Source organism: Talpa europaea, assembly GCF_964194135.1.
Source record: "Talpa europaea genome assembly, chromosome: 10".
NCBI lineage: Eukaryota > Metazoa > Chordata > Mammalia > Eulipotyphla > Talpidae > Talpa > Talpa europaea.
In genome coordinates this window covers 17,137,924-17,165,666 of record NC_140077.1, presented here as the reverse complement: position 1 = coordinate 17,165,666, position 27,743 = coordinate 17,137,924, and the positions used below count along the sequence as shown (strand labels likewise).

The 27,743-nt window shown below is 42.7% G+C and overlaps 1 protein-coding gene across 1 annotated transcript in view; it reads left to right on the top strand.

Moving 5' to 3' along the window:
• Window positions 1–27,743, top strand: part of SORCS3 (sortilin related VPS10 domain containing receptor 3) — a gene marked incomplete at both ends in the record, with an annotated part of 526,499 nt that overhangs the window by 353,170 nt on the left and 145,586 nt on the right. Inside the window, one exon of the mRNA XM_084245318.1 lies at window positions 25,387–25,451. Coding sequence (XP_084101444.1) covers window positions 25,387–25,451 — 65 coding nt within the window. The remainder of the gene's footprint in view (window positions 1–25,386; window positions 25,452–27,743) is intronic.

The following is a 27,743-nucleotide window of genomic DNA, read 5'->3' as shown; positions in this document are numbered from 1 at the left end:
CTGGTTTTCCTCAAATACACTCAAATAGGGACACATTCTTCCTAGGTCTCCCACTCACATCCACTCTTTGGAAAGACAGCAGGGTTGATGGATTAAGGGTTTGCCCTGCCCCCACACCTCTCCCTGCTGGCCAGCATGTCATACTCAGACATCCTCCAACCTTTTCCCTAACAGTACTGAAAAGAAGCTGTCAAATAATTTGGGCAGAACTGTGCACCATGGAGGCAAAGAGAGGGCCCCTAGGGATCCCTGCTCTGCCCACTCAGCATTTCGGATGGATGAGAGGAGACTGAAGCGTTGAAAAGGTCAGACCCTGGAACCGGTCTGATCTATAAAAGGCACCAAAGTATGCAATAATTGCCAAGGAGCTGGGCCAAGAGCACTGGGGGGTTGAAAATGGCATGGCCATGCACTTGTCCAAGTGATGCTGGGAAGGAGAGGGCCAAGATCCTGCTTCATGCATTTCTTAGCATCATTGCCCCCTGTTTAACAGTGTCATTAAAAGAAGTGACAGTGAAATAAAACAAATGGAGCTGGTTTTTATGACCTTTTCCTACTTTGCGGAAGAGGAGATTTGGAACATGAATCACATAACTGAGAGAATCAGGCCTTCCTCTCTTTTGTTCCCCTTACTTTTCTTTCATACTCTTTTTTTTTTTTCTTAACATGAGATTGTCAGCATTCTTCCAGAGCTGAGAGAAACTCAATAAGCAGAAAGATCCATGACCAGAGAGATGCAGTAGAAGAGTTTAATGAGGAGTCAGTGCTTCTGGTGAGATTCACCTTCTGTGTCTGGCAGAGCAGCCAGGTCTTGGGTGCTTCTGGAACTCCACTGGCTTTTTTACATCTTCATTGGTGGAAGTCAAGTGTTTGACGAATAGGTCTTGGAGGTTTGGTCTAAATGCTTTAATCCCTGGAGTGTGTAGATATCCTGTGTGTAAATGTCCAGTGTGAATGGGTCAGGAGAAGTCCTGTCTACTTCTCCAATGGTCAGGGAGAACTGTGTTTCTCAGATGATGGTGCATGGAAATCTGCAGTGTATTACCCTAGTGCTTATTAAATTGCAGACTCCTGGACCCCACCCCAAGTCTTGATCTAAATCTGCATCTTGGATATCAGGAATCTAATACTCTTTCCTGAAGATTTTTTTTGCACATTAGCTTTCAAAAGCAGATAAGTTGGTTAAGAAGTGATTCTGAAAACCAGGGAGATAAGTTAGTGCAGTATCAGCTATTGAGCTGTGAGTGATACAAATCGGACCCCTTACCCAAACCCTTTCTGTCCCCTGTGGCTTTCCTTCTGACAGCCACAGTTAAGGAGTAGTTCCAACCAAAGAAAACATTGCCACCTACAAGCATCTTGTTCACATTCATACGATCTATACTGAATGAGATAATATATCGAAGTGTGCTTTGAAAGCTATAAGGTATTTTTAAAATGTTTTGTAACTATTGTGTGCTGTACAGATGTTACTCATTACGAAAACGAGGCCTGCAGTTTTTATTAACACTATGGTATGAATGAGGTTATTGATTTCATTTATGTTCATTTAGATGAAGTTACTGGAATTCCATTCGAGAGATGGTTGTGTGCCTGCCGTGAACAGCACACACACACAGGGGTGTAAGGACAGGAGGTGTGGGTGATTGCATTCTCAGCTCTTTCAAGCAGTGGGATTTTATATCCAAACCTGTTGCCATGTAACTTAGTGCTACTGTTTGTCTACATGCAGCAGGTAATTTCTTAGCCCTTTGATTTTTGGCACATGTGTGACTAACTCCAGCAGATGTGACAGCAGACAAGCTTTAATGTGCCATCCCAGTTGGGTGACTCTCAGACCTCTGCCATCACAGAACTATAGCCATGCCCCCCAGCTCCATCACCTGGAGCTAGAGCCCAGAGCCTGCCCACTCTGCCTAGCCCCCTACTTGGAACAGAACCCTCCACCAAGCAGCTAGCTACATCTCTGCAGCTGGCCCTAGAAGTAGGAGCAAAATAAACACATTTTTAGCCACTGGATTTTGGGGTGCTTTTTTTCTGTAGTGACTGCTAAATAACACAATAAGACAAAGAAACATCGAGATCCGTGGAGAAATATCTGATGCAAAGGACAGTGGTGTGGGGTCCTGAGATAGAGGTATCAGGGAGGGGGCATCTAGAAGAACCTTGACATGTGTTCATTTACAAAAGGCACAACTCGAGTGCATGTCGGGGTGCCTCCTGGATGACGTAATGGAGACCATTCAGGCAGAGGAAGGAGCAGGTTCAAAGTGGGAGAGCATGGACTATGCTTAAAATATTGCTGAGAGTTAAGTACGTTGGGAAGTTCAAGTTCTATGCTTGTGGGAGAAGAGATGTTGCTAAGGCTGGAAAAGGAGATTAAAGTGATAACTTGGAGATTTTAAATGCCAGGTTGAAGATTTTGCGGTTAATACAGTGTACCCTTGAAGGTGCCGCTCGGTCTGGGCTTGCTCAGGACTGGCCTTTAGGAAGATCATCTTGCAGTGGGATGAAGGGCAAATGATAGAAAGGAGAAGTGGAGACCAGGTGGCCAATTAAAAAGCTATTACTGGGGGCAGTGAGGACTGAAAAGAGAAGCTGGAATACCAGTAATTGCAGAAAATGTGCTTTGCAATGGAAAAAGAATGTCTTGAAGAACAGAAAATAAATACAAATTCTTGTATGCTCCTAGAATGTTTTCCTAGTATCTAAAACATCATGTTCTGCTTGGAAATAAATCAAGTTCTGGTGACCACAGATTTAAAGACTTTGCATGTAGATGTTTTAATGAGTGTTCAAGTACATCATGGATGTCGGGGTTACCCGTCCCCAAGTGTAGAAATGCCCTGGAACAAATATTCAGGGAGCGCATTTTTGTTGTTTATTTCTTTGTTCTTGTTTGTTTTGGGAGCGGTGACTCTTGTAGGCCGAGTTTCCTTGGTAAGCAGGCTTTGAAATAGAGATTTGTGTGTAGGTTTGTTGGAAGCTCTTAGACGGTGGGGCGCAGCATTGGGTGGGAGGGTGTAGCCCTTGATCCTGCTGGAGCTGGGCGGAGCTGGGGTTGCCCAGCAGAGGAGTCTGGCCTTGTGTCTTTGTGCCTCTATGCTGACCAGCCATTCGGGCAGGGGGTGGCCTTGGTGGATGACAGAGAAATGCCCAGAAAGTGACTCAGCTGAGTCATTAGCCACCCACACTTCCCACCCCGAGGTATGAGTACCTGGAGGAGTGGTTTTCATGGTCCTTGTCCCTAAGAGGGAAATGAGTTTGATAATAGCAACTGGAAATAATGCAATAAAGATTTTTTTTTTGAGGGCTCATATATATCATGTGCTGCTTGACATCCATGACAGTGTCCTGTGGGCAAAACCCCCAGTGGCCTCTGGTGCCTGGGTTTGAATGTGATCATGCTGCTACTTAACCCTGGCATCTTGGGCCCCCAGGGCCTCATTTTGTTCGTTTATAAAATGGGATTAACACCAGCACTCTCTGTAGTGAGTTCTACAGGAACCAGAAAATACTGGGGCTGGTCTTGGGGACAAATCCTCCCCTGACAAGTTTAATTTTTGGAGTTTGTGGGAGCAGAGGCCAGGGGAGAATGCCAGCCCGGAGCCTGCTAGTCAGGCGTCAGATATCTGGGGGAAGGACGGTGGTGCGAGGACTGGACAGGACCTGTGGAGACTGTCCTTGTTCGGTGGGGCTAACCCTGCCAGCAGATGACAGACCTCCAGGGATTCCATTTTGTTCTATTGGTGGTGGGTGATTGGTCAAGGAAACTTCATGCTTTTCTTTTTTTATTAATTAAATTTTTTCCTTACATCGTTGAAGCTACCATAATTCCCCCAGCAACGTATCACCTTTTTGACTTTTTTTTGACCTTCTGTTTGGTTTTTCTATATTCCACATATAAATGAGACCATCTGGTATTTATCTTTTTCCCTCTTATTTCGGTTAGCTTAATCCCTGACAGTTCCATATATGTTGGAAGCTCCATGCTTTTCAACTTGTATTTGAACCTCGAATGGTGACTCTCAGCTCTTCCATCAGCCCCAGCACAGTGACAGGCTCTGCCAGACACTTTTTGATGGAGCTGGTGGTCTCTGGCCCAGAAATCCCCCCTGATTTTAAAGAGTCTCATCCTGGGAAGTGGGTGAGACTAGAGAAAAATGGCAGCTAGGGAGGGGACCATGGAGAAACATATTTTTTGTATGTCATTAATCACTAATTGCTGAATGATTTTATTATATGGCACACATAAAATACCACTTGAGGTTTTACAGCCAGTTCTAGCTTTAAGAAAACAATTCCTTATGTCAAAGCGACTATTAAATTAAGTGATTCCATATTAAGCATCCAGATGATTTATGGGTCTGTGTAATGAATAAGAACCTTTTCCTTCCGGCTGCCCAGAGGAAATCAGCAGCCATTTCTGGAACAGCCACTGACCTTGGGAATCTAAGAGAGACATTTTTGTTTCTAAGAGATAGTTGGATGGTTAGAGAAGAAAGGAAGTCTTGAGAGAAGAGGGGCTACACCCTCATTTTACAGAGTTGGGAACACTGAGGCCCAGGGGGGCTAAAAATGGCATGACTCTCCCAGGGCACACAGTGGCAGCAGATGCCCATTGTGCTGGCGTTACTAGAGTTCATGTACTTCTCTGGTTATTTTCCATCATCCAGACTCCCCATTTCATAAATGACAGATGGAGTCTTAGCAAACTCTTCTGGAGGTTACTTCATATACAGCCACTTCTGAGGAAAGTACAGTACCCTACGGGCACACCTACTGGTGTCCTTGGGTTTGCTTTTCCATGGTAGAACCAGTAAATGGGCTTGGTAGAACCAGTAAATGGGCTTGGTAGAACCAGTAAATGGGCTTGGTGGAACCAGTAAATGACTAGAAGTTAAGCTGCTTTGGCATTTCTGTGCATTTTTATGGAAACATTTGCAGTTTCCAACTTGCATCAGTGTTGGGGACACTGACCCTATACGACCACAGTCCCCTAAAATTTATCATCAGCTGAGAGGCCTGACCCTGGGGTGCCCACTTCCCTGGGTGCTCTCCTGTGTGATACAGATAATTTGTGCCACAACAACCCAAGGATAGTGTCTCACACGTGATGACAGCCAGGGATGATGGGGTGACACCTAGAGAGCCCCAAGGAGGAGGAAGGGATCTTTCTCACAGTCCAGTTGGCACTGTGAGCCCTGGAGGTAAGACAGACAGTGAACCTTGGCTCCGTGAATGGGATCTGTTAAGAAAGGCTTAAAATCCAGGCAGAAGAGGTCAAAATCTTGGAGCTCATGCTGTCTTAATGCTTATTTTTGCTGACTTCTCTCTCTTTTTTTTTTTGTTAGAACACACCATTTAATTTTATTTAGCACTGAGTAGTGCTTTATAAAGTACAAATTATAGTAAATATATTATGAATGAAGATATTTAAAAATATAAAAATTGAATTTAAATATTGATAATTTTGAACAAATTTATGAACATATTTTGTATTTTATTTTATATGTTTTTTTACATCATTTTTCATTTTTGCACAATGTGTGCATTTTTATCTTGGTTATATTCCCCATACAATTCCCACCACCCTTGTTTTGACCCTAATCCCTCCTCCTCCCTCACCCCCGTAGTGTGTCTCTCATAACTGCTCATGTGTCCATACTGATCTCTCACAACTAGAGTAGAAAATCTTTTAGGCTGAAATCCTGCCAGATTCCCCCTGTACACATGCCTCATACTGTGGTTGGGGGAGCTGAACTGCACTAGAGAAACCTTGGCAAGACAGCCAGAAGCCTGGGGCTTGAGGATCAGCCCTGTGGCTGCTTGGCGTCCACTCCTCTGGCAGCCTGGGCATGCTGCTAGCTCCCACAGTGCCTGCAGATGGCCCCAGAGTGCCACCCTGGCATGACTTCTCATAATTAATTCTTTCAACAAACCTGTGTTAAACACCTGACTAGGAGCCAGGCACTGTACTAGGCCCCATAATACAATGGGAGACAAAACAGACATGGCCCTGTCCACTTAGTATTTAGAATCCAGCAGGTAAGGCAGGTGGTTATGAACTATTCTATAATTAAACATGCAATTGCTATCTATGGTAAAAACGATAAAGAAATATTAAAGGTTGTCACATGAGTGTGGAATGAAGGGAACCAACATAGGCTGGAGTCTGAATGGGCTGCTTTAATTGTGTGTGAATAACAGGAAACCTAACATAGGAAATAGACAGGTGTACGCAACTGAATCTAAGTATGTAGGGCACAGATAGTGAGGGGTCTGTGTGGACTTCCAGCTATGTTCAGTCTGGGAAGGTACTGGGTGTGTGGCTGGCATTAGCAGTGCTGGCCCAACCCTAACTCTCCTGCCAAGAAACTGTGTGTGTGGTTAATTGCCTATTGCCCTTGCACTTCTGCTTCCTTCACTGAAGAACAAGAGGTTTGTACCAGCATCTTTGCTATCCAAGTGCAGTCCAGGGACCAGTACTAGTTTGCTTGCTGCCTCTGGTCTGTAATGAGATAAGTATAGGTGAATACATCCATTGAAAGACTGTAAGTTTGTACAAGCAATTTGACATTCTATGGTATTTTTATTGCATTTATAAAACACATGTCTGCAATACTTGGGGAGAATATACTCATCCCAGGTGGTTTGAAAACCATACAGATAATCTCTGAGAACTTTTCCAGAGCTAACAGTCTATGATTCTATTTGGATGAGGTAGAAACTTCTACATAAGCATTATAAAATAGCCAAGGTATGGTCTAGAACCTGGAGTTGAATGGTTATAAATGAGAAGATGTTATTCTAGAATGAACTCTTGTTCAGCCTCAGTCTCTGAGACATTAGTGAACTTCACTGTATTGACAGAACACAGGATCTTGAGAGCAACTGAGTCAGAAGTCAGTCATTAAAAATAGCCACAATATGTCCTTTTATGGCATCTAATCTTTAAGTCAAAGTTGAACACACCAGACCTAGCTCACAGCACCTTCCTGGCAGAGGCAGAAGGAAAAAGAAAGAAAAATCCAGTAAGCTCAAATGACCATATATATATATATATATATATATATATATATATATATATATATATATATATTTGATGTTTGTTCTTTCTTAATCCATTTCACTCCCATCAAATTGCTCAAAAGCTACTTTGATTTATAAATGGAATTTAGGAAGTGAGTAGGGTGAAATATAAGCAATTTAAACTTTGAAAGGTAACTCCTGTGAAGCAGAGTAAAGGTACTTAAAGGATTTCTATTTCCCAAGATCTTAGAAACACAATGAACTAGAGTGTCTCTGTTTAACTGCTGTTATGGAAGGTCCTTTGGGTAAACATTGTGCTTTATAAAAAGCTAATACTCGGAAAGGGTTTTTAAGAATTAATATTAATTCATGGACTCATCCAGTGGAACAATCCATGGCTGACATTTTGTGACCATGTTGCCCTCTATGGTCTACTAAGAACTGCATGACTACTATAAAGCAGCCCCTGCCCTGTCCCCACTGAGATCTTTCCCTGTGGACATCAGTGGCTACCTCTACCCTGGATATGGGAGGATCTATTATAGGTTAAGCAAGAGTGGACTTGAGGGCAAGAGATGGATAGGAAGAGGAGAATCTGGGTTTAGGAATTAAAAATTCTGGTTTTGAAGAGCTGGAAATAAGCTAGGAGCAAACTGGGGTTGCCACCTGACTGGCCACTGAAGGTTGCTTTTTCCTTGCCAGGATCAGAGCTGGTGTGGTATTGTAGATTGGCCACTTTTGTCATTGTCTGCATTTCTTTGGTAGGCACCCACTGTAGGTCACTATTTTTATTAAGATTTATTTTTATTTTTACATTGGAGAACTTGGGTGTGGGCCAGAGGTGCAGGGGTTGAGAGGATTCACCAGAGCCAAAGTAAGGGAGCAGAACTGGCACATCTACTGAAATACACTGCTGAGGGGAGCAGCGGGTGAGACAAGAGAGGTCTGCTGCACCATGTGGGTCACCTCCTTGGCCAGGATTGAACTCATGCCATAGTGACTGCCGATAGCTTGATAGAGCTGAGACTTTAACCCTTGTGCTACCAAGGAGACTCTCCAGTTACATTTTTAATCCTGTCTCTTCCCATCTTGAAGGGACTCTCTCTTGGTCTAGTATTTTCAAACTCTTTATTCTCTTCTACTTCAAAACATCAGGAATGCTTATCCAGCCTAAGCAAGAAGGTAGAATGAAAACAAAACTGGGTAGTTCCCTACCCAAGTAACTTGCTAGTTGTCTCCTTTTCATTAACCAGATTTTATGAAATATTTATAATGAATGGACTTCCTCACCTTCCACCTACCTTTAACCCTCTTGACATGGTCACTGAACCATCATCCCCTGACTGTGGCCCTGGGGAGGGGCAGGCCTCCTGGAGCTGGTGCTCTGCTCTCCTTGCAGTCCTCCTACTGGCTTCAGCTGATGTTCTCACAGTTGTTGATTCCTTCCGGCATCTTTGTTCTTCTCTGCCCATGGGTGACTTCCTTCTGCTTTACTACCTCCCTGACCATTCTCGCTGGCTCCTCTTGATGTCCATGTTTCCAGGATGCTCCCACATCATGTCTTGTTTACTTTTTAAAAGAGTCATTTTTCCAGAAAAGTGTAAACACCACCAAGTTCTTCCCCCTCTTGTCTCTACAAATTCAAACACACTATTCCCATGCCCACAAGATGCCTCTACCCCCAAATTGTTCAGATTCGCTGGTTTGCTCTACTGTGGTATTTCTCATATACCTTAAAGACCAAACTGCCCACAATAGAACACAATGCCATTCTCCAAATGAACATAACTATGTCTCCTTCTTCTCTCAATTTGGTTGAATTATTCCTTCTGATTTCTCAGATTATTTCAGTTAAGGGTATCACCTCCCATCTACTTGTCTGACCTAGAAATAGAAAATCGTTCCTAGATTCTCTTCATCCTCTCATGCATGCCCACCCACTTGATCCCCTTGCCAAGTTTATTGCCATGTAAACCACTGTCCCAACTAAATCCTTCTTTGTCCCTGCTGGCACTTCCATAACCAAATCGGTATCATCTTCTGCCTGGAATCCTTCTCTCTGTTGTCGCTGCCTTCAGTTCTGCTGCTACTGAAGTCAATCCTTTATATTGCCTTGTAAGTTTTCCAAAATGCAGAGTGAATTATGCTATCCTCCGATTAAAAACTGCTGTTGAAGTCAAGAGAGAACGATAAAGGAATTTTAAATAAATGTGCAATGACACACTGGTGAGTCATGATTACTTGTGAAGTGTGTCACAAAATTTTGTGGCCAATAAAAAGGACCTGATGTTGATAAGTTATCGTTCCTCCATTTTTGGGGGGTGTTAAATTTGAGGCAATTCAAGGTTATCAGTGAAATTATATCATTCTGACAGATTCACATTAATAGATGCCCAGGAATAAATTGAATGACAGCTAATGTGTCCCCAGCTTCTTCTGTCTGTCTCACTGATTATAGCAAGCTGCTTTTTGGACAGGCCATCAAAGAGATGTAGTGAATATAAATCACCGTGTAGGGTTTCATTGTAGATTATTTGAGATTTTCTCACAACTGTGGTATGCCCACTCATTTGTGTCTGTGTGAACAGTGCCTACTGCAGATTTTTCAGGGAATCAAGATTGAGAAAACTAGCCTGACAATTAAATTCCAAAACTTTGAGTGTGACACCGAGTGCCATCTCATACCAGATACCCAAGACTTGTTTCCAAGCTCAAGCTCTTTGCTGATCTTCTAACCCCACCCTCACCCTACACCTATGGCGTTTGTACCATGCTTGCCCCACCTTTCCTAGGCCAAGGAGGAAGAGCATGCAGTTCCAAGCAAACTGCTTAATATCTCCTAACAATCTGCTTAGAAGTACTTTTGAAAGTGAATTCCCTCTAACACGCGTTCATAGTTGTTAAGAGCATGTTTCCAGAAACAAACATCTTGGTTTCTCCCTTAGAAGCTCTAATATTTGGGGCAACTTTCTAAGCCTCAGTTTCTTCATCAGTCTGATGATGATAATATTTCTCTCTACCCCATGAAGTGACTGTGAAGACTGTCAGCTCATCAGCAATGCCTCAGGACGGGGGACCCTCTGCCCTCCCCTCAATACATTCAGATTCATTAATATTTGAAGTTCATTCAGACAGTGCATGGGAATGCCATGCTCAGCTGGGGTCAACCTCACTTTGCATCTCTCTGAAACATCTGAACTGTGGAGTAAATTAATTTTCAGTGAGTTAGATACCATCCCAAGGTAATTTTCTGTGATACTTTCCAGCAGGGAGGCTTTGAAATGCCATCCCTCTTATAATTAATATGTTGTCTTGTGCTACATCCATTGGCAGATGGATTTATCCTCGTTCATTTGGACTTGACAGAGGTCAGCCATCATCTCTTCCCATGTGTCCCACGTCCTCCCTGCAAGCTGAGACACAAGGCTGGAAGTAATTATGATGTAAGGCTGGGGATTTGAGACTTTGAAGGACTCCACTCTCCATTTAGATTCCATTTCAATTGAAGTCATCACATTCTCAAACAAGCCATGTTGACTCCTCCGAAATAATGGGAGACATAGATTTGGACTCCCCCCAACATTCAGTCTGCCCCCTAGACTCATTTGTGAGTTCAGTGCTATCAAATTTCTTGAAATGTAAATAGGATTAATAGTTTGAGTATGCATCACTATCTTCAGTGTCTTTGCCTTTCATGTCATTGTTAGACTTACTTCACAGATGAGCAAATGGAGGTTGAGAGTGGCTAAGTCAGTACACAATTTGTAACAAAGACAGGATCCAACCAAGGCTAATCCCAAAACTGAGAATTCAAGCACAGTTTTATGCTACCTTTGGGAGTCAGATGGGCATCTCCTTTATGATTGTGTTTAGGGTCAGCCCCAAGGATAATTCTGGATCAAATATTCTTGTATCAGAAACAAGTTGAAAGGAGAAATCCCAGGTCCTTTGTCCAGAGCCACCTCCCAGCTTGTGATCACAGAGTTTCAAATCATTTCTTTTAATGGTGCCATTATCCCCAACCTTTTTGAGAACCTGCGTGGGAGGGAGTCAGTCACTCACACTTTTTCCACAAACCACAAGACCCTCCCTTGATAGTTAAACAGGATGATCTCAGCAAAGCTGACAAGATGTTTCTATGTTTGTTAAACAAGAACCATTTGTTTAGCTCAGGAGCATCTGTTGAATAAACAAGATATCTGATGTGCCATTTGCTCATTGGAAATTAACAAACCCTTTAAAAATGGCAATTTGTCAGGAGTTATATGAGGCAGAATTCATTCTCAGCAGTGAACAAATTGAAACTTCCTTCCCAGTCTTTCTAGAATCCCCCAGAGCCAGTTGTGCAGGAAAAAAAAAATCAGCTTACTTCTGCCATCATTAAGGAAAATATTCAGACAATGATGGGGAAGAGAAGCAAGTGTCCTGTTAGGGAAATGGAAGGGTCCTGGAGGACTTGTCTTCATGAACAATCAGTCTGAGCTATTCCCTTTCTGGGTTTTTCTCCATTTGGAGAAGGGAGTTCTGCTGGATGGGAGGTGAATTTTTCTTCTTCTGTGCTGTTTCCAGGAATCATTTGGTTAAACTGGCATCAGCCAGTGCTGTTCTTGTATGTGGAAGAGAGGGGGCAGGGGAGCGCTTACTCTCCTAGGGGTAAGGGAGAGAGGGGAAGCAAAGGAGTGCCAGCCTTCACTTCCATCAGGGGCTGGGCAGCTGTGAGGGCACTGGCTGAAGGGAAGTCCGAGAACGATGTTGTTTATCCCATGAAGTGTAGGACTTTGTCGTGTGGGTCCATTTTGACTGCATCCTTGAATGAGCACAGTGTGTGGCACCAGCTGGCCCAGATCTAATGGACATTTCCTAAAAACAGGCGCCATGCTAAGTGCATTACACCATTCTTCAGTTCCATCCCACCAAGCTCCATTTCTACCTCATGGGACAGGTGAGGAAACCAAGGCTTAGAAAGTTGGTAGTATGGGATTTAATATGCAGCGGTTTGAGAGCATGTTGATTTGATCCTGTTGTTGCACTGCTTCAGATAATCTTTGAGGAGGCGAGGTCCCTGGGACTCTTGGTGTGAAGACTGAGGGGAGCAGGCTCTGAATTCATGATTCCTACCTGGGCAGAAGCAAGGCCGTATTAATCAGGATCTTCCTGAGATTTCTGGGAAGTGCTGGCTCGCTTGAGGTTGATAGGCTGTTCTTGCTGGGATGCAATTCGAAATTTTTAGAGGGGATTTGCAAGGGGAGGGGCTGTTGAGGAAGGCAAGTTCTCAGGCTTTATGTAAGTGGGTCCCTGCGGGCCCTAGTTAGAAGCTAAGGAATTAGCTGACTCTGGGCCCAGAGCATCTTGCTGCCTCATCTCCTCACATTAGCCCTCTTAGCAATTGATCTTGTAAACTTTCTGAATCAGAGAAATTAAAGATGAAAAAGGGCCTATTAAGTGATCTTGCCCCAGCCCCAGACCAGGCAGAATGACTCCCAAGAGAGGATTCCAGAGTGTCTGGTTCAGTTTAATTTTAATTGTCCCAGAGGAATTGACTTCTTGCTCTCCCCCCCGGAGCAGCTGTCTCCAGGAGGATGGATGCAAGTGCAAGCATCATCTCGGAGCTGGCTGCGGTGCCAGCATTATGTGCACTTCCAGACTCTGGGGTTTCTCACATGTTGCCCCTGGAGGGTGTGTAGGAGGAATCCTTCCTTAAGGGGTAGACTAAATAGCTCTCCTTACAGATAGCATCTGCTAATTTCATTGGTTTCTCCTCTTAACCAGAGGATGTGCCTACATCTGTATCTATGCAGGTAAAATGTGGGGGTGGGGGTTCTGACAATTATGGGAGTAAAGGGTAATGATCCTTTGGGAAGACCAGGGACACGAAGGTGTGACGTGTATAAGCTTGAACTAGGAGTGTCATATATGGTTATCTAGTTCAATGTCTGTAACAGCCCTTTGAGATAAGTGTTATTCCCTTTTCAGAGATGAGAATTCTGAGACTCAGAGAGCTCAGGGGCATGCCAAGGTCATGTAGCTGGTAGTTTATGGCACTGGGATTTGAACTCAGGTCCCTGAGGGTAAGGGCATGTTGCTCCACTAAACACTACCTGATAGTGAAATATGTAGAACATGATTGGAGTTGTAAAAAAGGATGTGGGAAGGGGCCGTGGTTTATTTTGCATTGCAATTTACCAACTGAAAATCCTCAGATCAGCCAGGTTTATTTCTAAATTGGGAAGCTTGGACTTATACCAGGGGCTCACCAGGCTGGTTCCAGGTCTGCAGATCTCGAGGGTGTTTGTGTAGCTATGCACGTAGACTGTGACCTCTTCTAGCCCCCGGCAAAGGGAACATTGCTTTCTATAGCCCCTGCTTAGGAAAGAAGCGAGGCAGGTGTGCAATGGCTGGTACATGCAGCGTAAGTGGAACTAGGTAGCATTGCTTTGCTCAGCTGCCCTTCCCAAGATAGCCTACTTGTTCCAGAACACCACTGTTGTTTTTCCTTCAATTGTTTTCCTTTGGCTGCTGTTACTGAGGGCCTGGGCTTATCCATGGGCTGCTTGAGGTTGATTTTAGAGACCAAATGATCATCCAGGAAGGACAGGCTTTAGTGGAGGACTGTCTTGTTTCTCAAGGCAGGAGACGGGGGATCTGAGGGTGAGAAGCATGAAGTCCATGAATATAGAAATCAAAGAGTGCTGGTCAGGGAGCCAGGGTTGGAGGTGGGGAGGCTTATCAGAGAATTGCCCATGTCACAGTTCGTCTCCAGGTTGTCTCTTTGTTTGAGGGAACAGGAAACATACACTTTGGCATATGCTTTTAGTTTGGTGACTCTGTGTGTGTGTGTGTATGTGTCCAGGAAGCCTCATAGTAAAGAAAAGTGCCATGAAGATTCAGTTATAGGTCCCTTTGAATCTTCTCTATTCTCCTTTGCATCGGATCCCTTATCCCAGGACCTCATTTCCACACTTGCTGATTAACACATCAGTCACTCTCCTGCCTTCACCCCTCTTTCTCCAGTGAGAAAGGTTGTCTCCATCATGCGATACAGAAAGTGCAGCAGCATCCAGACCATCTGACCCGAGTTCAAATCCAGGGTTGCCAGCTGTTATCTGTGATGTCTTATGGCAAGCCACATAGCTCTTCTGAGCCCGTACCCCCTCAGTAGTGAAATGCAGACAGGTATTGTACCTCCTACTAGGCATTTGGTTACTTGTTCAATAACATGATCACCTGTCTGTGCTAGCAGTGGCGTTTGAGACACATACCCTCCAGAGAGGTAGGCATCATTCAACTATTCACATGAATTTTTATGAGTAATAAATAACACACAAAGCAGCATATCACAGGGACTGATACACCATACGATAGCTCACAAATAATGGCTATTGTCACATCATCATTGGGGTGCTGAGGTTATCACCTTCTTCCAGATGGTGACCCTATGTGGTCACAGTCTGTTTCCGCACATGCTGGCCTGTTGTCATGCAGACTCATTTATACACATGAACCCATAAATAATATGCCCTTTTTCATTTTTAGTTGGAAGATCTGGGGTGTAGGCCAGAGGTACAGGGGATTCCCAGAGACAGAGTGGGGAGCAGAACAGGTGGATCTATCGAAATACACTGCTGAGGGGAGCAATGGACGAGACAGAAGAGGTCTGCTGTGCCATGTGGGTCAGCTCCCTCCTGGGATCAAACTCAGGCTGCAGTGGTGATAGTGCTGAGACTTAAGCCCTAGGCCACCAGGGAGGCCCCCATATGCCCTTTTCCTATGAACTCCTTTCCAACCCAGTTAGACCCAGGGCGTATCTGTGATGAAGGCTTTCCTGCAATGTGGGCTATCTGTGTAGACTCCGGACAGTTATGTCTACATGCTTCATGTTCCAGAATGTTTGCCCCCAATAATCCTGAGTCTAAAACTAAGAAATTCTGTTCTTATTCTCTTCAGACCTAGGATACAATTAAAAATGTTACCACAGTAATTGGCAACATCCATTAACTTGATGAGAATCACCTGAGGCAGCACATTTTCCCCCTTCTGCACACTACTAGTCTATAAATACACCTGGTTCCTTGCTCTTTCTTCTCTAGAACCTCCACTAAAGTGCCCAAAAACTGTCTCCTTAATGCCCTTTGCCTTTTTTAATTAACTCTGAATTCTTCCAGCAACTTCCTGTCCATACCACATAATGTTGCATCTGATTGCATGTGGCTTTGTGGCTTGCTGGAAAGGGACAGTCAGCCCTGGAAAGCCCACAACCCTCTGGTCTCAGACACAGCAGAGCCGAGAGGAAGCCCTACCTCTATTTGATGACCTTAAGTGACCCTGACTTTTTGAGTGTGCTCATCCAAAATTAGGGCAGTGCAATTAGACGGTGATGTGAAAGTACCAGCACACTGTCAGGGGCAGCCTCTGCTCATCGCTTCATCTGAAAGTCCTGCTGGGTCTTCCCATTTCCAGGAAGGTACAGGTACAGGCAGTTCTAGCAGCAGAGCAGAGCAGGCCACTCCAGCTGGGTATGGGCCCTGCCTGCCTGTGATGAGTGATACCTTGGGGACCTCAGCAGCAGGAGGTCCCCTGCCTTCCAGTGCACTGCTGGAGCAGACAAGAAGCCCCCCAGGAAGGGGGCAGAGCTAGATGCAGCAGGAAGGAGCCCGGCAGTCAGGGATATAAGAGCTGTCAGTGCAGAGAGGACTTGCACTCCTCCATCCTCCTTGACCGCAAAGCTACCCAGCACCAGAGACCAGAGACCCAGAGGACCCCCGGGCACCAACAACCCTGCAACCCAGCAATTCTTCCCTTTGCAGAGGAGGAAACTGTCCAGATGGTCAAGTGAAGTATTCAAAGCTGTGATGCTGCTGAGTGAATTGATGGAGCTCGTATTTATTCAGTGCAGTGCTCTTTCTAGCTCCTTTCCAATCCGAATTTTTCTCAGATACTTTCTATATCATCCACAAGTGAATGAGCATGCGTGTATGTGTGTGTGTGTGTGTGTGTGTGCACACACACAAGTTGCGCCATAAGATGCCTGGAGCCTCATTTGCACATCTGCATGTGTGTTATTTCATCTTCATGCAGACCATGAAGTGAAGGACAAATGGAGGTTTCAAGAGGGCTACCCAAGCACACTGGTATACAACTCGCACCTCTGACTGCAAAGCTCCTCTCTTAACCACTACACTGTAAAAGAGAGAGTTCTCATCCTAAACATGTACCCAGTGTGATCAGAGAACCCCAGCAGGTACTACGTCACCCCACAGTGGGGAAATGAGGGTTTTGTTCATTTCTAATGTTTCTCTCTAACTGTTCTCTTTCCCTATGGACCTGTTTCTCTCAGAGATTAAATCCTACTCCACTTTCTGAATTCCTCCACTGCCTCTGGGTGCTTGCCTCCTCTCTCACTGGCCCCATGCTGGACACACAGGATATTTTGGAAACACTTGCTCCAGAAGCCATGGGGCTGCACCAACAGAAGCTATTCGTGCCTCATCTATTTGTATTTCTTTGCACTCACTTCTAAAGACCCACCCTTGGTGGACGCCCACAGCACCCTGGCAAACACCCCCCTATTCCAGCACATCACATCCTCTTACATCTCTCTGCCTGCCTCTCTTTCTCATATCCATCTGAGCGTCTAGAGAGTTTTGAACCATGAATGACTCATCTTCTCTCATCATTTTTTTCTTTAAAGACAAATCCACAAATGTCTATTTTTTTAAGGTTTTATTTTATTTATGCATACAAGAGCTGGGGTATAGGCCAGGGGTGTGTGTGGGGGTGAGGACTCACTAGGGACAGAGTGGGGAGCAGAACAGGTGGATCTACTGAAATCCACTGCTGAGGAGAGCAGCGAGTGAGACAGGAGAGGTCTGCTGCTTCATGTGGGTCACCTCACTGGCCAGGGATCGAACTCCTGCTGCAGTGACTGTGGCGAGCTTCATAGTGCTGAGAATTAACCCCTTGTGCTACCAGGGAGGCCCCTCCCCATCATTTTTTTGGTTCCAGACCTGTAGTAGGTCTGCCTGTGTGGGAATAACTGGAGTGAATATAGTTAGTGGGGTGCTGTGCCCAGAAGTGTCCCTGAAATATGAGCATATGATCCAGAAAAATGTCCCTTCTCAATCCAGGTTTTCATGAAAATTCTTGCCAGTTGCAATGCTTCCTTCTGCTCTTCTAATGCAGAGTTTGGTGATTTGAGACAGTTCAGGGGCACCACTTTTGTTTTGAGTTTGCACTTCTTGTCTCTTGCATCGACTTGATTTGCCATGGGTGTTGACTCAGCCCTCAGAGAATGAAGAAGAGGGAAGGTCTCCACTGAGGACTGCTGTCTGGGCCTAGCTTTGCTCTAAGTTGTAACGTTTTTAGCACACTTTATAAGGTGCAAAAAGAGAGAGAAAGCAACATATTTAAATGCTTAGAATTTTCTATATAAACCATTTTATAAAGTTTCCATCTATACAAATTCATTTCTAAAGAAATAAAATGAAGACACCCCGGAAACAAAAGCATCTGTCCAATGGGACGGCCACATGGAGGAAATGTTATCAAGTTTAATTTTCAGAAACCAGTTCATATTCCTGGGATGGCTGTTCATGGCCTTCGAGTTCTCTCTTTATGTCCCCAGATTGCTCTCATTACTCTGCCCAGTATCTCACCTCAGGGTGTCCCCATTCACTCCTCCCTGACTTTCTAATCCAGCACATTTTTCAAGCCTTGTCTTTATCTTCCCATCTTTATGAAACCCTTCCTGAAGCATCACATCTTTCCAGCAAGACTTCCAACTCTTTGACGAGCCCTTTATGTGGCCTAAGCATGGCATAGTTACTCTCAGGAGTTGGTAGCAGGGTCTGGGAACAACAGTTCCCAAAATCAAATGAGTAGGAACAAGGACTCTGTTCTCTATAACCATTCTGCAAATCTTGCAAGGTATTTGGTTCTGTTTAATAGAATTAATAAGTCTTCTGTGAACAGAAGTTGCCTTTTTGGGCTGTACCATGTAATGTGGTCTCTTTAGCTGTTCACTAGAGCTATTCCAGGCCCACACATGTGCAGCAAGCAAGCAAGCCATGGGGTAGACTGTCCAACTATTCTTCCCAACCACTCATGCACAGTAGGCATTCAGTTATACTTGTGAATTCCTGGATGGATTCCTAGTAGAATAATTGCTCAGTTGTGTTTAGGTAAAGTCTCATGGATTATCTCCACATTACTGGAGTCATGAAACCCCAATGACCAAAGCTCAGCTTCAAATTACTGCTGTCAGCGTGGAGCATGGTGTTGGCTCTGGGTCACTGATGCTTGTCACTGGAGTTCAACCTCCCTGTTGTCAGGACTGACCTCTTGATGTGTGTGTCTTGTCCTAAAAATGTTTCATGTGACTGCATTGATTTGGTTCTTTGGTTCAGCCAACTGGAACTTAGAAAAATATCACATGAAATGAGACCATAGTTTTTCTTTCATTTATTTTTTAAACTGCTTCCCTGTTAGGAAATGTTATCTTTATAACCCTGTATAAACCTTTCTTTTTATGTATCTCAAGCAAGGTTACGTGAAAAATACTCTACCATATGAAATGCTCTGATATTTTTTAATATCCTACCCCAGTTTCATATATATAAATAAAAAACTGGGTTCTTATTCACTAAATATATTTTATGACCCACTAATGGGTCACATTCATGGTGTGAAAGACACTTAGGTAGTTGCTAGTGGCTCTTTTAATTTGCTGGGTAAACCAGAATACTGAAGGGACAGTAGTTCTCGAAGTGTCATGGGAAGGACCTGCTGGGTAATGTAGGCAATGAGTGTCTGCTTGTAAGAAACAGTGAGTGACTTGAGCTAGCTTAATGAGAGAGAAAGGGAGAGGGGAAGAGAAGTGAGGGCAGGGGAAGGGAGTAAGGGAAGATGATGAGAATGTGAGAGAAATGCATTTAGACCTCAGAGAGGATCCTGCCCCAGAATCACAGTGTTTTTTCTCTCTGTCCCTTAGGGCTTTTGCTCTCTTCCTTCTGGCAAAACAGCTAACGGTATCCAAGACAAATTGCCCCAAGTCTTATGTTAGTCTCTCAAACCAGTCCTAAAGTCTGGGGGGGAATACCTTTGATCCAGTTGGATTGTGGCTCTAGCCCTAGGCTAATCATCTGTAGGCCCAGAACAGGGCTCTATAGTAGGTATGGGATCTACACCAAGAAATCTGTGAATCTGGGGATAGCCAGCACTTGACAGAAGCAGGGATATTTGTGATTTAGGAGGAAAACTCCCCAAGTGCCCACTGGAGGAACGCTGTTCATTTAAGCTGGATGATATTCCCGAGTTATTGCTGCCCCAGCATTTTCACAGAATGATTACATTTGTCAGACAAATCACAGATGACTCTGTTTGACAGATCCAATATTGCTTTGAGGATAAATGGTGAAAATAGCGGCATAATAATGTAAAATGAAGACTTTATTCACTTAATTGCCTAGAGATTAATTAAATGAATGAAATCTGTTTCACCATATTATGGAACTGTTTTAAACATTTATCCTAAACATTCTGCTGGGGTTATATTATTGCTCTCATTTGTGTATTTATTCATCTACTCAACCAATGTTTAATAAATGCGTAACAAGGCACTGCACTAGGCACTAATGGAAAACGTAATTTAATCAGACCTAAAACCTGTCTTTATGTCTGGTACAATTAAGTAGGAGAAAAACATTCAGGTATACAAATAACTGAAGGTGAGCAAGACAGGTCTGTGATGGAATGTAAGTGGCCTCTCTTTCTAACTCTATACTAATGGTTAAGAGATTTGACATCTCAAAAAATCCATTTCTTCATCTGAAAAAAAAATACTACCAATCTCTAAATATTTGTTGAGGATAAAGTGAGATAACATATTAAATTGATAGTATAATTACATTATATGCTCAATAAATATTAGTTCCACTTAAAATAGCTCTGAAATAGTAAGCATTATACAATGTGTTAACACATGCTTCTCTGTCTTTGAAAGGCTCTACATGCATTTAGTTCATATAAAATTGTTGAGAAGGGTACTATTATTAGTTCCTCATTAAAAAAATGAGAAAATTGAGAAGTAGAGTGGCTACGTCAGTTGCCTATGATCCCGCAGTTAGGAAGTGATGGAGCCAAGATTCCATCGAATAGTCTGATTCCAGAATTTAGGCTCTTAACTACCCCACTCTTTCATGGATCCCAGTAAAGGATCCATGTTCCTAACTACCCCACTGATTCATGAAATGGATACATGTTTTTACTACTCCACTGATATATGAACAGGAGAGATAGTTTCCCATTGAGTTCCTGGAGATTGTTTCTCCAGCTCTAATGAGTGATTCTCAAATTTGACTGCATATTTTATCACCCTGGGCCATCTGAAAGCCATTTAGTCTTGGAGTGTACTCTAGGCTAGCGGTTCTCAGCACAGGATCCCTAATCATCATCATCATCAAGTCATCGACACATTTGCTACAAATGCAAATACTTGGACCTCACCCCAGACCTCTCAAATCAGAAACTCTGAGGTAGAACCCAGCATCTATTTTAACAAGATTCTGATGCTACTAAAATGAGAAAGGACTGTTGCTTCAGGTCAATTAAACTGGAATTTCCAGGGGTAGTAGCTGTGCATTGGTATTCAATATGTTTAAAAAGTCACCCCAGTGGGTTTCTGTTATTCAGCCAAGGTCAGGCACTTGCATGGAAGGTTTGAATTGGGCCTTAAACAGGGAATATGCAGAGTGAAATACTCCAGGTAGAAGGACAGCTTAAGCAAAAACATAAAAAGGGAGAATGTTTGAAATGTAAGCTGAAAACATGATGAGATAAGATTATTTTGTGATTTAAGTGTCTAGCTAATCAGTTTGTAAAGGATTTGTACTTTACCCGTATCAATTTTTACCCACAATACCTCCCTCAGAGTCACTTCATGCTGAGTTTTCTTATTTTGGGGAAGGTTTGTTTTGGAATTCACATCCACAAGGAGAGAAAAATGCACAGGAGTCTAGCCCTACATCTTCCTAACGGAAGCCAAATGTGTTACCAAGAAACTGAGTTAAAGTTTCAAATTGTATTTTAGGGCCACAGTGTTATAGGATAGGGTGAGGGGCACCCCAGCACTCTCAAATCTGCCCATTTTAAAGAGTCTGTCATCCGCCACATCAAGACAAAACATACTCTAGTACATAAGACCTTCAATGGAAAGGAACTTTAATACAAATAGCATGCAGTGCAGAAAAGGGAATGAATAAAATTTCCAAATCAAGCACCCAAAGTTACCCATCCCCTTGTGGGTAAATGTCCAGCCAAATAGGGTTGGCCCAAAGCAGGGCCCAGAAGCCTGACACAAGTGAAAGCACCTTCTGGTGGGGACCCATAAGAAAGGGGCAGAAGGGGCCAGACAAGTCTGGAAGGAAAAGAGCAAAATCAGAATCAAAGGTGCCATCATTAACCTCCCCATATGTCTCTCACCCACATTTCTTTCGGCCAGCCCAGGACCAAAACACAATAGCAGGGCCTCCCTGGTGGCATGGGGGTTAAAGTCTCAGCACTATCAAGCTATCAGCAGCCACTGCAGCATGAGTTCCAGAGTATATTGCTCTCTTTCTTTGTGATTTGATGATTTTTTTTTGACTGGACTGCTTAGATTCCTTTATCTTTTATGTATGTATGATAGACTTTTGCTTATACGATGAAGTTTATGTAAATCACTCCTAACAATCTGTTTTAAGCTGATAATAACTTCATTTTTAACATGTACAAAAACCAATTCATCCCATGTTATGTCACAATTTGTATCTTTTTATTTTGTGCACCTAGTAACAAATTGTTATAGTTAATTTTAAGATCTTCTGTCTTTTAATCTTTATACTAAATTTTTAAGTGACTTACAGACCACTATGTGGTATTATAGTATTCTGAATTTACCAGTGACTTTTATATTTTTATATGTTTTCTTGTTATTAAATGGCATATTTTTATTTCAGCTTGAAGAACTCTTACTAATATTTCTTATAAGACTTATGAGTGATGATCATCTCTTTCAGATTTGCTTTGTCTAGAAAAGTCTAAATCTCCCCTTAATTGGGAAGGACAAATTTGCTGGGTAGAATATTCTTGTTTGGCAGTTTTTTCTTTCAATATTTTGACTATATCATCCCACTCCCTTCTGATACATAAGATTTCTGCTAAAAAAAAAAATCGCTTATAATGTTATAGAGACTCCTTTGTATGTGACAAGTTGCTTTTCTCTTGCTGTTTTTAAATTCCTCTTTTCTTGTCTTTAACTTTGGATAATTTAATTATGATGTGTCTCTTTGCAGGTCTCTTTTCATTCATGTTATTACTCTGTAGGCTTTCCTGATCTGGATATCTGTTTCTGTCTATAGGTTAGAAAAGTCTTCAGTCATTATTTCATTGGATAAACTTTCTGCCTCTTTCTCTCTCGTCCTTTGGAGACCTCTATGCTATGACTATTGTTCCATTTGATGGTGTCCCCCATGTCTCATAAGCCATTTTCACCTTTTAAAATTATATTTCTTCTGATTGGATGAATTCCATTGCCCTCTCTTAGTATTCACTGATCCTTTCTTCCACTTGATCTAGTCTGTTGTTGAAACCCCTCTATTGAATTTTTCAGTTCAGTTATTGTATTCTTCAGATCTGTAATTTTTGTTGGGCACTTTTAATATGTTTTGTCCTTTTGTTGAACTTCTCACTCTTTTCATTTATTTCTTTCCTAATGTCAGGAACATCTTTTAGACCTGTATTTTTGTTTTTAGCTCTTTATCAGATAAATCACTTATCTCTGTTTCATTAAGGTATGTTTTTGGAGATCACTTTATTCATTTGTTTGGAAGCTATTCCACGGGGTTTTTATCTTTTCATTTTCTTTGGTTCTCTGTGTTGGTTTCTGCAAATTAGCTAAAACAACTCCTTCTCCCAATATTGGCAGAGTGGTCTCATGTTGGAGATAAACCTCATTGACCAGCCTGTATTGTCTTCCTATCTTGTACTGTCTTTCCTCTGATCACAATTCAGACTGTTGGGGAAAAATGTTTCCATCCTGATAGAATTATATCTAAAGAAATGATGTGGATTTAAGAGAGACATAAATGACATTGAGACAATCTAATGGAGATAAGGAGAGGATGACATGAGGATAGTGATCAAAAGAGGAATAAGATATAAGAAGAGAGAAGAGTGATACTTGAGAAGCCTCTAATTCTGAGAACAACAACTTGCTTATGATGAAACATGAGACTGTAGGCATGACTGTCAGTAGAGTCCCTGTGTGTCTCAGCCTTCTGTGCACTTAGCCTCTGTGTGTCAGACCTCAAGTGAGTTTCACATTAAAATTTTGGCATTCTCAAGTGATATTGGTTGTTTATTAATTAAATCATCTATTAATTCAATAAATTCAACACTAGCCCCTAATATATACTAAGCACAGAGGTGGCAAGAATTCAAAGGTAAAGTGACAGACTTGTACTTCTATAATATTTATAGCCATATATGATGACACAGAAGTACAATTATTTAAATGACTTAATTGACTCATATAAAACAGTGACTCTTCAAACTTGATTGTGCATGGACATCACCTTGGAGCTTCAAAAATATATTGATGCCTTGAGCCAGTCCCCAAAGGTTTTGATACCATTGGTCTGGGAAGGGGCCAGATATGCAGCATTTCATAGGTGTGCAATAAATCTCATGAATAGCCAAGGTTAGGATGCTATGGGACCAGATAAAATGTTCTTCAGTGTGATGAGGGATGAAAGAGTTGCTGGACAGAAGAGATCTTCACTAGAGAGGAAAGGGGCTGTGTAATAATTGAATATGAAGGACATTGTAAGAAAAATGGAGAAGAGCCAAGAAGAACCAGAGCTTCTCTTAGCTGAGAATTTAATATGTCCCTCTAGTTCTAGCCTCATCCCTGTGGCCTGACAAATATCCATTTCTCTGTGCCTCAGTTCCCCATTCAGTCACATATAACTAATGGTGTCCTACTGTCCTTACTTTAAGGATATGCCCTTAGGAACAAATGATGTGAGGAAAAGTTAAAAGATTAATCAGTGATTGTTGAGAAAAAAATAGCTGTGAGAATTAAGCCTCATTTTTCACCATCTTTGGGTGTGAAAAAGTATATATATATATATATATATATATATATATATATATATATATATGATGTTTTGTCACATAACCAAATCTTAACCAAAGTACAATCTTAGCAAATAAAACTTATTTTTCCTAACATGTGTCATTTACAACCCTATTTTCTTAAACAGAATGCACTGAGACCACTAGCCTGCTGGATTCATTCACTCTGTCTTTAGCCCCTCAGCCCCAGGGCTGTTGAGAAGTGAAGAGATTTATGGGGCGAAAGATTGGGTTTTGAGTTCTTAGGTCTGTTTTTCATAGGTTTTATATATCAGTTACCATCTGGGTATCAGCTGTTGATTTTCACCATCTTAAATACAACGTTTTCATTCTAACTGGCTATTTCTTACCCATTGACTGGAAAACCAGAAAACCAATCTTAACATGATATTTAAAATAAGTACAAATTGCTAGGATAACAGCTTGCCAGAGTGCATGGATCATGAGATCTCTTCACTGTGTGAATGTTTTTGTCAGTGTGGCCACCTTGAGCTGCCATCCTGGCCTCGCTCTGCCCTGAACACCACACATGGAGGGCGATGACTGCTCATGTGTGCAAGGTCAGCGCCCCACGAGATTCTCCATCCTCCTGGATCTGAGTATTGGACCTATAAGCTCTTCAACACTGACCACCAAGCGGGATTTTTCAAATCAGACCAAATTTTGAATGTCAGTCAAAATTTTTAGAATATTTATTGTTCCAAAATATAGAAGGAAGGTTGAAGGATCAGAGCTGAAGCCACACCACCTTCCCCCAGGACAGAAACCACAAGGAATAGCACACTCCAGGGGAGGAAGTGGTGGTGTATGGGTGTGTGCAGAGCAGAAGTAGGAAGGGAGTGAGAATCTCTTAGAAAGTGCAAGTTGTGGAGAAGGGGCTGTGTGTGTGTGTGTGTGTGTGTGGGGAATGCACACCAGCGTTACTGTCCGCTCTATGTGCCTTTGCTCTTTTAAGAGTTACTGACTCACCAACAACACTCGGGGACTCATGCATGTGACCATGACGTGTGACAGCTCTAGAGGCAGCCAAACTGCCATCCCTCATCTACTAAATTCTGTGGGTCCCCACAGCATAGGTCAGGTCCTCCTGAGTAAGTGGCATTCAGGGTAATAGTCAAAAGTGACTCTTTTTTTTTCAACTCTCACTGTGTTCACTCAGCTTCTCTCTCTTTCTCCCTTCTCCAGGTCGGTGGCCGGACTAGATAAGGAGGCGGACCTGGTGCACATGGAGGTGCGGACTGCAGATGGATGTGAGTGCTGGTGCCCACAGCTAGGCCCAGGGAGATCTGCCTGCAAGTCTCTCTCTTCCCCCAATTTGCATTTTAATGGCTTGGGAAGATGAAAAGCCCAGAGCTCCATTACTGCCATATCCATCCTTATTTCCCAGAGTTGGGGAGAGGCCTCTGGTCCCCAGGCAGACATTTCATTGAAATAAACCCTCAGGAATGAATTTTCTGGGGATGTGAGTTAGTGTGATGAATTTTGAGGCTCCTGTTAGTAATTTCCTGTCATATTCTGTGTAATTTGAAAAGGAATGTCCATAGCTCATCGTGGTATTTTGTATTCATGTGGTGAATCGCAGGGGTTGCCAGCTTTGAAAAAATGAACACTTTATGTAGTCAAGTTCACCCAAAAAAGTAACTGTGCAGTTATTTGCAAAACGGTTCATTCATTCCATAAAAACTGGATGGCCTACTATGTGCCAGGTGTTGCTCTTGGCCCTGGAGATACAGAGGGAAGAAATACCTGCGCGGTCCCTGCAGACAAACTCTCCCAATCCTGATCCAAACCCTAAACCCCAGGATTTCCAACATGAACCTCCTTGCCCATTGTGTACTTATGAGCATCTTACATAGAATTTGATAAAGTATCACTTTGCATTAATTTAAACATTTTACTCTATCCAAAGTTGATCATATTTTTAGAACTCATCCTTTTTCCAAGTAAATTAAAAGAAATTTAAGCAAAAACACATGAAATTGTGAAATATATGATGTATATGGAAATTTTATGATCTCTATGAAAGAAGAATTAGGATATCCTACATCAAATATAGAGCCAAATGGGGCCTCCCTGGTGGTGCAGGGGGTTAAGATTCAACCTATAAAGCTGTGCACCACCATTGCAGCATGAGTTTGATTCCCCGGCTAGCCAGGGAGATGACCCACATGGTGTGGCAGACCTTTCCTGTCTTGCCCGCTGCTCCCCTCAGCAGTGTACCGCATCAGTCTGCCTGTTCTGCTCCCCGCTCTGTCTCTGGTGAATCCTCTCACCCCCACACATCTCTGTCCTGTATGCCAGTTCTTGTATGCATAAAAAAATAAATAAATCTTAAACAAATAGAGGCAAATAATCTCTGGACATAGTGGTGAGATAGACATGTAACAGAAGAACCCAACTGAATTAGGGTCCTGGGTTCTAAGCCCCCTCCCATCGTCCCTGGGGTCAGGGGCTCCCCCTCTAGCCTCTGTGTGCACAGAGTTCCTCTGCTACTCATCCTTTCCCTGCCACCTTAGGCTTATGGTTCTATAAAATGGAGAAGCATGTTGTAGAAATTATAAAATGTTGTACAGAGGTAAGGAGATTCTGTTTTGACCCAGCTGTGTGCATGGAATAGAGTAACTAAATCTGCTTGCACTTTGTCCATGAGAAATCTACATTTGATAACAAATTTAGATACATGCCAAAAACATGCCTTTGCGGGAATGTATTTTATTTGCTTTTTTTTTTTTATAAATTTTATTGTTATATTCCCCATACAATTGCAGCCCCCCCATTCTGACCCCAATCCCTCCCCTCCCGCCCCCGCCCCCCTAAAAGTGTCTCTGGTTCATAGTTTTTTGTTGATTTTGATTTTCACTTTCTTATAGTTATTCATTTTCCTGGTCCCTTATTTAAGTTTTCTAGATTCCTGCTATGAGTGAGACCATCCGGTATTTTTCTTTTTCTTTTTGGCTTATTTCGCTGAGCATGATCCCTTCCAGCGCCATCCATGTTGCTGCAAATTGCATGTGTTTATCTTTTTTGAATGCTGAGTAATATTCCATGGTATATATGGACCACATCTTCTTGATCCAGTCATCTATTTTTGGGCATTTGGGTTGTTTCCAAAGCTTAGCTATTGTAAACAGTGCTGCTATAAACATAGGGGTGCAGGTGTTCTTTGGAATTGATGTTTCTGTGTCCTTTGGGTAAATACCTAGGAGTGGAATTGCTGGAAGCTCTATGTTTAGTAGGAACATAGAGGCAAATAATTATTTGCCTCATATGGAAGCTCTACGTTTAGTAGGTCCAGAAATCTCCACACAGCTTTCCACAGTGGTTGGATCAGTTTGCACTCCCACCAACAGTGCAGAAGAGTTCCTTTTTCTCCACACCCTCGCCAACATTTGTTGTTGCTAGTTTTTTTAATATGTGCCATTCTCACTGGTGTAAGATGGTATCTCATGGTAGTTTTGATTTGCATTTTCTGATGACAAGTGATGTTGAACATTTTTTCATATGCCTGTTGGCCATTTGCATTTCCTCTTCAGAGAAGTTTC